A 14,165-nucleotide genomic window follows, 5' to 3' on the forward strand; every position below is an offset into this window, starting at 1 on the left:
GGTTATTTAGTATAATATATATGTATAATTATTATATGGATATATTTATATGTATATATATTATATATATTTGTATAGATATGTTTAATATATATATATGTATTATATATATGATATATATATGTATATATATATATGTATTTATATATATGTATATTATATGTATATATAGTATATATATTGTGGTATATATAGTCTATATGTATAGATATATGGGGGGGGGTTTTTTTTTTTTTTTATATATATATGTATATATATATGTATATATATGTATATATATGCTATATATATATAGAATGTATATGTATATATATATGTATATAATATATTGTTATATGTAATATAGTATAATGTATAAATATATGATATATAATATATTATTTATAGATATATATATATATATGTGTATAATAATATGTATATATATATATATGTATATATTAATATGTATAGTGTATATATTATATATATTATATATATATAATTATCTAGTATATATATAATATGCATTAAGCTACAAATGTCCATTGATATCCAATTCGCTCTATCTCGGAATTAATATATTTTCGCATATGTTAACCGAAATGGAATTTTTAGTTGATAATAATGGGATATCGATTCTAATTACAAAAACCTGAGTTCAACAGGGATTTGTAAGGTCGGAATCGGTATCAGCTTATGCATCACTTGTTGGCAGAGTCGGTAACTCACTGAAGCCCTGATTTGTTTGCTGGTTCGAATCCACAAGAGGACGAAATTATCATGAACTAAAAAATTCCGCTTTGGTTAACATACATGAAAATATATTAATTCCGAGGTAGAGCAAATGTTGTGTTCGTTTTATTCTCTTTTCTCTTTTCTCATTATGATTAGTCAGTCTTTTCTTTGGTAGCCTTGGTTTATATTTGTTTCTCTTGTCGATTGTTATATGGGGTAATCTTCATCTATATTGCTTTGTTGTTGAGTTTTTCTTTTCTTAGAAACTTATTGTTATATTGTAGATTACTTAATGTGTGAACGTCTTGCAGATTCTGAAATTAGATTAATTAGGTTTTGGCTTGGATACTTATAATTGGACTCTGGGCAAGTTAAACACCACTTTGTTCATCTTACTTATTATTATAACACACAATTCACTGTCTATTCACACACAAAATTCACATAGTACAGAGGTTCAACCGACACTAGGTTTGCGTCCAGTGCTTAGTTCCTAACTCCTTTCCTGAGATTTCAAGTGAAGTCTCGACTTATTCTCTCAATTTGGGCTCCTCCCTAATTTCTACTGGGATACACCCTACTTTCACTTGAGTGGCTTTTCTAACTTCCGGTGCCACCCCTATACGAATCTTACTGGCTGTCCTAATCTATCGTAACCACCCACTGGAGGTGTCAAAGTTCAGATTTTCCACTTTAATCATCACCTTTTTGTTTTGGTGAAGATACTGGTGTGTTTAGTCTCACTTTTCAAACAGTTACGACTGCAATCTGTTTCTACCACTCTCTCTACATTTCCTTCGCCTTCATCTACCATAACTCTACTAGTAGATTTCCTAGCTGATATATTCCCTACATAATTGTTCACACAGACTTCTTCTTCATTCCTAACACAAATTGGATGTTAAAGGACGCTTGTAGCTTAATGCATGTATATGAATCACAGTGATGTGACAGAAATTCATATATATATATATATATATATATATATATATATATATAGATATATATATATATGTGTATGATATGTATATGGTATATGTATAATGTGTGATATGTATCATACACCTGTATATCATATATATATTATATATATATATATATCTATATATATATATATATAACATATATATCATAATTATCTTTATATGTATTATATGATATATGTATTTATGTGTATATGTGTTATATATATATATATATATATATATATATATAACTATATACATATATATATAGGTATATATAATTTTATATAGGATTATATAATATATATATATATATATACTATATATATATAATATACATATTATATATCTTAACTCCTATCTTTATACAATTAGCAATTTATTATGATTTGCATATGCAATGGGGGACACACGACGGGAAAATTCCGTAAAGGGGGACATTTAGTACATCTCCCGAAGGTAATTATTTTTGGGACAGGGATTCGATTTGGTGTGGAACTGCATGGGACGTCTGGCCACCCTTTTTATGCTGTGTGACACTCTTGCTTAGTTCCTTACCAGACTGTCCAATATAAGGTAAATTACAAGTTGAGCAATTAATTTTGAACACCCCTTATGTTGGCCTAACTGTTTATATTTCTGGCTGCTATCCTACTCGATCCTTCCGCGGGCTGTTGCGATATTGTATGCAGCATCAGGGGATAAAAAACAAAGCCTGTCTTAACACTTTAACAAAGGTTCTAAGTATGTAATAATTAACCATAGGATCCTCGTTAACAAACGACTTGTTATTGTTACTTTTAACAGATTCTCCCACGTTAATAGCGGCGCCTTCTACCAATCGTCTTATGTTTATATTGTTACTTTTGAAAATGATACTTGCACCCTTCCAGTCAGGTCTATGATTATTGTTGAATGCATGAGTTACTATTTCGCTGTTTTGTGAATGTAGGGAAAATGCTCACTTATGTTTATCAGACATCGCAGGTTACATACAATCTATAAAAATTCACAACGGTATAGCAAAACTAAAATATTGTCAATGTCAGAATTACTCTACCTTTCATGACTAAAATGTTTTCTGGACACAGTCGTTATGAGAACCGATAACGGTTTTAAATTCTAATTGTATCGAAAACCAACAGCAACGAATGTTTACATTCTCATGTTCCCAGCCATTATCTAAGTCTTCTCATGGTTTTTTTGCGAGCGTACAGATTTTATGATCCGAAATTTTTAGTAGAAGAGATTCAAACGTCTATGAAACTCCAGGAGAATTATGTTACCCATTGAATTTCATCAATACTTACCCTCAAAAGTGCAACATATATATATATATATATATATATATATATATAATATATATATATATATATATATGTTTGTGTGTGTGTGTGTGTGTGTGTGTGTATATATATATATATATATATATATATATATATATATATATATATATATAGTCATGAAAGGTTGTTGAGTAATTTTGACATTGAAAATATTTTAGTTTTGCCATGAAAATATCTTAAATTTTAGCATACCGTTGTGAATTTTTATTACTTGTACATAGAATGAAATATCTGAAAATAAATTTATATAGTAATAATTCCTCTATCAAGAACTCAACTCTGTTTTGTAATAAACCAGTAATGCCAACAGGAGGGTTGTACGAAATTAATTGCTCAAATTGTAATTTACCTTGTATTGGACAGTATGGATTTATGCACAGATCTTAAAGGCAGTATTTTTTCAGGAATCAAGATGCCACCAAAGGAGGAAAGCTGATGACTCTGACGTGGAAGTGGCATTAACCGAAGGACCGAAAACTTCTGGAGAACAAAACGATTTCAGAGACCCCACTGACGTGTCTGAGACGAAGGCGGTACAGTCGACCCCTGGTGCTCGCGGGTATTAGGGACCACAACCACCTATGGCAAGCTGAAATCTGCAATAACTTGGTAACCTTCCCCCCCAAAAAGTGCATATAACTGCTTATTTGATCATTCAAACGCCAAATACCCTGAACACCTTAAACTAAAATGCTTAAAAATGCCAATTATAATAGTTCATTACCTATTTTAATTGTTCTAGCACCAAATAATGATAAGTTTAAGATTACGTAAATCATATTGGTACTCACCAATGATGAATATTGATTGAAGATTATGATGATGAATTAGCTGTGCAGGCCGATGAATGACAATAAAAATAGGACTGCACAGCAAAGCAGAGGTGTTACAATCTCCTCTGGGGTGCCGCTTCCCCTTTTTCAGGCTCTAATTCAGGGATTTCAGGAGCCTTTGGAAGGTCCTTCTTCATCCACTCAAGAAACATGGTGATAAGCAGCTGCTGTTGCTGTTTCTTCAAGCTGACAAGACGTTATTTTGCACTTATCAAGGGCATTTCAAAACTTTATGGAGTATACGATATCAGGATCCCATGTTGAAGTCGTCATCTGCAGCTCCTTGGCTTTCCTCATTATTCGGTACAGACATTCCAAAGACCGGCCGTCATCCCTCGTTGCGCCTAGGCATTTCAGCTTTCCAAGATTCACTTTCCTTGCACAAGCTTTGTGTTTGGAATTTCTGGGGTGTGGTTTGGGGTGAACATTTTTAAAGAAAGAAATGCATTTTATTGATATTTTGCTGAATTTACATTAATATTTGAAAATTAGTTAATTAATTATTTTTTATAAAAAAAATCTAGTAACGAAAATACAGCAAAATAAAAATAGAACGACGGGACAGGTTCCACAGACGTAAACAAACCTAACATTTCTTCTTGTTTGTTTGTATGGTGTTTTTTACGTTGCATGGATTCTACAAACTACTCACGTATTTGAGATATGCTCTACTTTCATCCTAAAAACACTTTAATATCAATTCAAAATCATCTTACACTGCAAAATACCAATAAAATGTACAGTATGCGCAGTACACGATGCACAAAATATCAATGTTATGCGTGGTATCCTGTGCTGTATACAATTCGCTAATGACCCAGCAGCTCTATCCCAGCTGCCCAGCGTAGGCCTCTTCTATTTGTGTGTTCTACATCAGTGAGTATTGGTATGCTGTACTTCTAAGCTGAATTTTGAGCGATTACAATGGTAGTTAGGAAAACTCTTCAACACAATTCACCAAATTTATTATACCCATTTAAGAGAAGTAAAAATGCTATAAATTATCTAATCAGATTGCTTGAAGGAGGTTATATCTAGGGGTAATTTCCAAACTAATTTCAGCTTGTCCAACCTCATCTGTATAAACAACAAAAAGGAATATATAGAGATATGGTAAAAGAAAGGAAATTATATAAATTTAATTTGAGAAAAGTATATATCAATAAATCTTAGATTGCATATATAATCTATATAAACTTAATAAGCAATTACCGATAATGTTGGGAGTGCTTGCCAATGTAAGAAAAAAGGAATTTACCATCGGACTAAGCCACTTCAATTAAACATATGGATAAATGATATCCTGGAAAATGTAATACATTCCGACATCAAAATAATATCATTAAGCTATAAATATAAGCAATATAATTTTATATAGAATGCATTCACTATAACATTCATCCTTCGAATTAAATCTAAAATAAAGTCTTACCAATAATATAAATACGAAAGATGAACGTAGGCTGATAACCCAGGACGACCTAGCTTCACCAAATATACCTAAGCGAAAGTACTGTTACAAGATAGAACTAAATTATATCTTATTTGAGGAGCTAATATCAAAATTAGTTTAATAGTACACAATATATATATATATTATATATATATATATATATATATATATATATATATATAATATTTATCTATATCAGAGAGGAAGGAATTTATTATTATATTGGTGCTTTGAAGGCTTAAGGCAACGGATAATGATTACCATTAGACATTAAGACACCCCTAACAATGCTTGGTTCTCACCTTTATCCATGCAAGCTACGAGACGAGACGAGTCGAATGCCCTCAAAGTTTAAAGTCTCATGACGAAGGAAGCCCAGAGTCCAAATTAAAGGAAGTTAGTTCTTGTTGAATAACTTCGTAAATGTGGAGACACTTAAATCACGTAACTCAACCATGGTTCGATAAAATAGCAGCACAGCACAAATTCAGTAGATATAATAATCTTGTAGCACAAATCTAGCTGCTAAAATCTTCGTGTCCAAAAACTGCCAGTGAAGCTATTGACGGTATGGTTTGCTGGGCAAGACTGAAGTGGGTACTGGGTATATCCATAAACCTCCCAAGTAAAGAGAAAATGGCGTGATTAGAAGGCTTGTTAGCTAATTACTTAGCTCGTAATAAGTAAGCAGGACTTAGATGGTACCAAGCATACAAATGTATTTAACTAGTTATTTTAATAGTTTAAGATAAAAGTCCTCCTTACTTCAATAAATACATACATACATACATATATATATATATATATATATATATATATATATATATATATATATATATATATATATATATATATATATATATACATACTAATAAACAAATGTAAGAAATTTTAATTTCCGTTTAACTTCGTGTATCTGTTTTCATCGTGCACAAAGATGCCTCCTAAAGCCCTGTTCCTTCTAAGGCCTCTGGCAAAGAGCCTAAGCGCCAGAGGAAGGTAATGACGCTCCGGAAGAAGGTAGGACTTCTGGAAATGTTAAGGGAAGGGAAAGGTTACTATGCATAGGCCACCCGTTATGGCATGAATGAGAGAACCGTCCGGTACATCGAGAATGAAGAGTGCTAGGGGAGAATACTATTTACAAGGATCCTTGATGGGGATGAAATTGGCACCCTCATTGATGCCCACTCTGATCCCCTGACGGAAAAGGATTTGGGAGAATTTGAATGTCTGTCCCGAATTCTGAGGACAGACACGAAGCTGCAGTTAATAGATTCATGGGATCCTCATATGGAACGATCCATAAATGTTTCACATGCCCTTGACGCGTGCATGGAGCGCTACAATAACGTCCTCGTCAGCTTGAAGAAGTACCTGATCACCATGATGAAGGAGGTCCCTCCGAAGCCTCCCGAAAACCCCTGAAGAAGTGCAATTGGTGGACGAAGAGCCTGAAGAAGGGGAAAAGTGCACCCAGAGGAGATGTAACTGCACAGCTAATTCATCAGCTTCAATCAAAATTCACCACTGGTGAGTACCCATATGATTTACGTAATCTTAATATTAATATTAGAACAATTAATACAGTAAATAATTCCATCAATGAACAGGGCGACAGAAGGAAGTGCTCGAAATATATGGATACAAAGTTTCAAATAGTGTTTCATGGCCCTTTTATTTTCATATATATATATATATATATATATATATATATATATATATATATATATATATATATATATATATATACTATATATATATCTATGCATAGCTACTAATGTCCTTTCATATCCAATTCGCTCTACCTCGGAATTAATATATTTTCATATATGTTAACCGAAGGGGAATTTTTTTAGTTATAGATGATTCAATTACTGGAAGAAGCGATGAAGGTCATAACAAAGAAACAATGAATACGGTGGGGTGACAGGAAGGTTCACAGTGGCTCACCAGCCATATTTTCGTAGAGCAGTCAGTATCTACTTATTATTGTATTTTAACTTTATTTTCGTGACTAAATATGCAATTTTTATGATAAAAATAATTAATTTATCGTAAGCTGAAATAAAAGGAGCCTCTACACTCACAACGCCACCTGAGGATATATATAATCAGATGTTAACAGAATCTCGCGAAGTATCCCACGTACCTAATGTTAACTTGGTGTTGAGAGATTTATTCATTTTAGCAGTTATGGCTGGTGAGCCACTGTGAACCTTCCTGTTACCCCACCGTATTCATTCTTTCTTTGTTATGACCTTCATCGCTTCTTCCAGTAATTCAATTATATATATATATATATATATATATATATATATATATATATATATATATATATATATATATATATATATGAATTTTTTCCCATCATCGTGATTCATATGCATGTATTAAGCTATAATGTCCTATAATATCCAATTCTTTCTACCTCGGAATTAGTATACTTTCTAATATGTTAACGGAGGGTTTTTTAATTGATAGAATCAACTAAAAAATCCCCTTCGATTAACATATATGAAAATATATTAATTCCGAATTGGTTATGAAAGGACATTCGTAAATTAATGCATGTATATGTATATTATATATTATATATATATAATATATATATATTATATATTATATATATATGAAGATAAAAGGGGACATAAAAACACAATTTAAAACTTTTGTATCCATATATTTCGAGCACTAATTTCTGTGGCCCTGTTCACTGATAAAATATAGACGGATGATGTGTCACAAAAGTATATATACAAAGCAAATATAGGTGTGGCAGTAAGTCTCCGTTGGCATGCGTACCAACAGAGACTTACTGCAACACCTGCATATGCTTGGTATATATGGTACTACTCTTTAACACATCATCTGTCCACATTTCACCAGTGAACAGAGGCATAGAAGGAAGTGCTAGAAATATATGTTTGCAACATTCAAATAGCGTCCTATGGGTCTTTCATCTCCGTATTATACTGTTGTATTACAATAACACACACACGTACGTATATTATATATTTCCATAATGTTCCACTCTCAGCAATAAAATTTTCAAAAGAAAGCAGAACACTTATTTAATCCTAAAAGCTTCTCTCCTCACTCTGCTTCAGTAAGAAATTATTTTACTACCATGGCCCAGTTAGAAAAGACCAACTGCTGTTTATCACAGATACAGAAGTAAACAAAATGTGGCTAACAAGAAGTCATGCATTTTCGTGTACCTCAGTTCAGTATAACGTATCCAGGTAATGAAGTCAAGGGTTAAAAAATGTCCCAGAAAATAAAGTCATAATTATTTTATGAGAAAAAAAATGTTTCTTTTTTTTGGTAAAATTCATTAGAAAAAATTAAAAAAGTAAACTTTTTGTATTTTTTAATGTAAAAAGTCTGGTGTTTAAAACAAATGTAGCATCCATCTTTTTTATATCTTGCATTATTACATCAATTTTACTAGGCATCTTCTAACGTTTCGACAGAAAAATAGAGCTGATTATCATCAGCATACAGTTTATATTGTGTAAATACCAAACAGTTCATATTGTGTAAACACCAAACAGCAGTGGACCAAGAACGCTGCCTCGGGGCACTCGTTTCGTTTGGTCTTAACTTTCTGATTTCACATTTGATATAATCACTGTAACCTTCCTGTTTTCTAAGTAGCTTTTATACCATTTGTGTGCATCATCTTCGATGCCCACAGCTCTCAGGTCTTCAAGCAGTAAATTGTGGTCAACTGTGTCGAATGCTGAAGTCGAGCATAACCTGTATGCCACATTTTTCATTTGCTATAATTTCTACCATATCATTTATAGTAGTGCACACTCTGGTCTCTCTTGAGTGGATTTTTCTATACAGCTGACAGGTCGTCAGGTATAATGTGAGTTCTAATAAGTGTTTCCAAGTTTGTTCGTGAACTACCATTTCTATAAGTTTAGATAAGTACCATAGATTCGATATCGGTCTATAATAGATTCACATCACCCATACATCTCATGCCCAGCGCCGTTCCTTACGACGCTCCTAATTGGCTGTTGATAACCAATCACAGGACTGAAAACTCTGTCTCTCTTGAAATTTCACATGGTCAGGATGTACGTTTCCAACCTCTCCTGACAAATCTGTCTTTCAAGTTTTAATTTTCATTACACCCCTGTTTTACTCGCAGAAAAGTAGTGTTTCCCAATTTTATCACTAAACATTGACAAGCCAGTGATTTAAGGATTATAATGATATAAGATTTATGAAGAAAATCGTAATATATATATATATATATATATATATATATATATATATATATATATGTATATATATATATATATATATATATATTATATATATATGTGTATATATATATATATATATATATATATATATATATATATAATAAAAAGGAATAATGAGAAGGATAGGAGGACTGATTGTAGCGAAAGAAAAATCAGTTGGATGAATGAATTTCCTCCATAAGGTATCAATCTCTAGGTAACGATTTTTTTTCATATAGAGATGTACACTATAGGAAATGAAAGGGTGATGGTGATAATAATAGTGACTATAATACAGTCTTAATATTTTTTCCCCTATAAGGCTTCTTTTATCGAGGGGGCATGATTATGATGACGTCATCGAGCGATCACGTGAGCAGCACTTGACTACACGAATATAAGAGAGATTAATATTCTTAATATTTTGATTGTTATTTTCATAATATTGATAGCCCTACCTATAATTTTTTTGGTAGCATAGTCTTCTATGACATTTAAGCTACAAAACTGTATGAAACACATGATGATAAATGATGAATGTACTGAGATCTCATGTAAGGAATGAAAGAATATATTTTATATATATTTTATATTAAGCATTTCATGTTTATTTCACTATAAATATTTTAGCATTAACTTTACTGAAGTACATAATTCTTATATCATTATAATCCTTGATGATGATTAGTGATGAAATTGGGAAACGCTCCTTTTCTGCAGGTAAAACCGAGGTGTAATGATAGTTATAGTTTTTGAAACACTTTTGTCAGGAGAGAGACTGAGAATTTCCAGCCGTGTGATTGGTTTATCAACAGCCAATCAAGAGCGTGAATCTATTTTAGTATAGAAGCTTAGATTTTCCTTATCGTCTTTTCCTGTATAGGCCAGCTAAGCCCGGCTTTATACAAGCAAGCTTTTTGCTATTTGGGAAGGATGCCTGTGCTAAACTCATTTTGACTATCAAAATATAGCTCCCGTAACTGATCAAAGTTTTTTGCTTCTTTTAAATCATCTATGGGAAACCGGCCATTTTCACACTAGGTGTTTTTTGTTTTCTCATAATGTTTTTATAAGTCGTTCATATTCAGTTCTTTACTGGATTTGCTCTTTCTTATTGTGATTACCGGGAAATCTGGAGTCCTCCTTATCTAATCTATAACTGTGTCTTTCTACTTTTTCTTCAAAGTACGTAGTTCACGAAGTTATCGGCCATGTTTTTGTAGTCACTAGTTACATCGGGTAGAACTTTTTCTTTTCTGAGTCCCAATATTCCGGTTAAATTGTCACAGATTTTTTTTTTTAGGATTTTTCTCTTAACTAAACATTTTATAGTAATATTTTTTATTGGTTTTCATAATCAAGTCGATGTACTTGTGACCATTTTTCACTGATTCTTGATTATTTCAATATTTTCCACTGATGACAGATCTTCCATTTTTCTTTCCTTTTTCTTAGCTTCACGTAATTAACTGTTAAAACATTTGGCATTTTCTCTAACTATTATTTTCCTTGTCACTTCTGGACATTTTTTGTTGTAGTTTGATGCTAATATACTTTTGCTGTATGCATGCCCGGTTCAGTACTGTTGTCGTTGTAAAGGCTGGATCACACATCGGCGAATAAAGCCCGCGACTGTCGTAGAAGTCGAATTACGACTGAACTGCGACCAAAATCTTCATGTGCGTTCACACAGTCACCGAGTTTCACCACATCCGCCAAGTGATTGTGACAACTAGCTGTTGCATGTAGTTATCACAGTCGAGCTACGACAACTGTCAAAAATCTCCATGTCATGCCGACATACCCTATGGAGGAGTTATGGAGTTCCATTTGACAATGTCTGTGTGTGTGTGTGTGTGTGTGTGTGTGAGAGAGAGAGAGAGAGAGAGAGAGAGAGAGAGGAGAGAGAGAGAGGGCGTAATTGGTGGTTGGATGGTTAACGACTGAATTGGCTGTTGGTGAGTGCTGGGTTGTCTGCTGGTGCTGATAGAGATCAGAGTTCTGTGTTTTGAGTGAGAGTGTTTGGTCAGTCTTTGATGAGAGCTGGTGATAACAAATAGTGTCGACAACAGTTATTTGAAAGGCACTGGAAGTTAGTTGAGTTTTGTGTGTTATTGATTTGTTTTGTTAGTTATTGTTGAGTTTGGTGTTGTTGCTTATGAGTTGTTGTGCCTGTTTGTTGGATTTGTTGTGCTTTTGAGTTCCTGAGTTTTTGTTGTATGTGATTGTTGTGATTTCTTGGTGTTGTTAGGGGGTGTGTGTGTTGCCTTTTTGTGTTGGTTTTTGTGTTAGTGATTGTTTGTGCAGTGGTCTTTTGTTGTGGTTGTGTTCCTTGTTTGTGTTGTGGTTGATTTCTTGGTTGTTTGCTGTGTTGTTAGGTTGTGGTTGGGTTCCTTGGTTGTTTGCTGTGTTGTTGAGTTGTGGTTGTGTTCCTTGTTTGTTGTTTTGTTTTGGGTTGTGGTCTTTGTGGTTGGTATCTCTGTGAGTTCGACTGGCAGACAGCACAGCATAGCCCTGGAGTATCTGGAGTTGGTAGGTACATGTGTTTGTGTGTTTTTTTTTTTATCTGTGTGTAGGTATAGTTCAATTGTCCTGCTGTATTCTGAACTGTAAAGTGGGAAGTGTAATTGAGGTGTGTTTGGCAGCTGGATTGATTAGGTTTGTGTGGGGGGTATTTACCCGCTTGTTTTTTAAAGCGTACGTTGGAACGGACACCGTACGTTGCATTTGCTACTTACATCTGCCGCAATCACATTATGTGCGTCGAAAGAGCTCTCGGGTTGTGGTGTGATCCCACCACAACCTGAGAGCTCTTTCGACGCACATAATGTGATTGCGGCAGATGTAAGTAGCAAATGCGACGTACGGTGTCCGTTCCAACGTACGCGAAGTAATTGGCAATCCCTTAACCTGCGCAGAGCAGGTGCGCAGTAGCCACATTGTGACACGTGTAAGGACAACGCTTTTCCATATTTTTTATTGTATCCTATCATCAAGTCGCGTTGTTCATTTTACCATTCTATAGAGCGTTCTGCGGCCTTTCCGCCGATGTATAATACAAGTACTTTCATTATTTGTACGCCTTATTATCTTTAAATGTATTTTTGTAAGAAAAGACAGATCTACTGTCTCAGTCATTTCTGCTCTCAGTGCGAAACTGTACTACTTATCTGTCCGCACCTATGTCAACCCAGTTCGTCTGTAATAAATTATCAGTACCCAGCTACCTGTCTTACTCTCTGGTCCTCACAACCGGCGACCTCCCGGAGTTGATGACACAGCGGGTTTAGGCCCAGCCTTCAACGGACTAATTACGGCTGCTCACCTTCAGAGAACCTTTAGCGGACTCAATATGGCGCTACAGTTTAGGTCTCTGAAAACTCCATTTTGAGGACAACACCAACATCATTAACGGACTAATCACAGCACAGTTTCCCAGCGTGTTTTGGCATTTTTTTTACGAGGACAGGTAGCTGGGTGCTGGTCAGCCAACACAAAATTCAGGCGGTGGTCCAGAAACATCCATCCAACATCGTGGCCTCCTTTGCCTCACCTTGGGGACTCCAGATATCTTCTCGACCCACCGAACCTGTGGGCCTCCTCGGTTCTTCCCCCAGCGCCCTGTGAGCCCCCAGGCAACCTCCCGACACTGCTGCTGCACCCAGGGTCCTGCTTTACCCACCCGACATAGCTGCCGCACATGTGGGCCTGCTCGGCCCTCCTGACGTCGCTGCCTCTGGGCCTCCTCAAACCCCTGCCATCGCTCTAGGGCTCGCTCGGCCTGCCTGACGTTGATGCCACACCTTTGGACCTGCTCACCCTTCTGACGCCGTCACCTGTAGTCCTCCTCAGCCCACCGACATCGCTGCCACACCTGTGGGCCTCCCCTGCCTGCCGACGCCGCTACCTGTGGGTTTCCTCGACCTGCTGATGCCGCTGCTCACCTGTGGTTCTGCTCTGCCCGAGAAACGCCGCTGCCGCACTGGGGACTTCCTCAGCCCAACCTACAACGCCGCCGCACCCGGGGATCCCCATGGCCCGTCCCACGCTACCACCACACATAATGCAGCTCTCTCTGCAGTCTTGGTCGTCCCAACCGACAGTAGAACCCCCCCAGGCAACCACCAGGGGAGGCATCATGTCAGCCACCAACACCAAAGGACTCGACACTTGATGATGCCCCACAACAAGTGCCACAAGGACTCGGGGTCGCCTCCTGCCTCCAAGACATTTTTCATTCAATAATTATTCCATAATCATTGTCTTGGGGGAGGGGGGGGAATATTTGTAAGGACAACGCTTTTCCCTATTTTTCTTTGCATCAAATCATCAAGTCACGTTGTTCCTCTTACCATTCTATAGAGCGTTCCGCGGCCTTTCCGCCAATGTATAACACGTGTAATTTCATTATTTGTACGCCTTATTATCTTTAAATGTATGTTTGTAAGAAAACACAAATCTACTGTCTGAGTCATTTCTGCTCTCGGTGCGAGTCTGTACTACTTATCTGTCTGCACCTGTCTATGTCAACCCAGTTCGTCTGTAATAAATTATCAGAACCCAGCTACCTGTCTTACTCTCTGGTCCTC

At 35.4% G+C, this 14,165-nt stretch overlaps 1 protein-coding gene across 1 annotated transcript in view; it reads left to right on the forward strand.

Annotated features, from left to right (window-relative positions):
- Positions 1-5,372, forward strand: part of LOC135213619 (uncharacterized) — a 23,917-nt gene extending 18,545 nt beyond the window's left edge. Inside the window, exon 6 of the mRNA XM_064247646.1 lies at positions 3,433-5,372. Coding sequence (XP_064103716.1) covers positions 3,433-3,594 — 162 coding nt within the window. The 3' untranslated portion in view covers positions 3,595-5,372. The remainder of the gene's footprint in view (positions 1-3,432) is intronic.
- The last annotated feature ends 8,793 nt before the right edge of the window (positions 5,373-14,165 follow it).

Source organism: Macrobrachium nipponense, chromosome 43, assembly GCF_015104395.2.
Source record: "Macrobrachium nipponense isolate FS-2020 chromosome 43, ASM1510439v2, whole genome shotgun sequence".
NCBI classification, from domain to species: Eukaryota; Metazoa; Arthropoda; class Malacostraca; order Decapoda; family Palaemonidae; genus Macrobrachium; species Macrobrachium nipponense.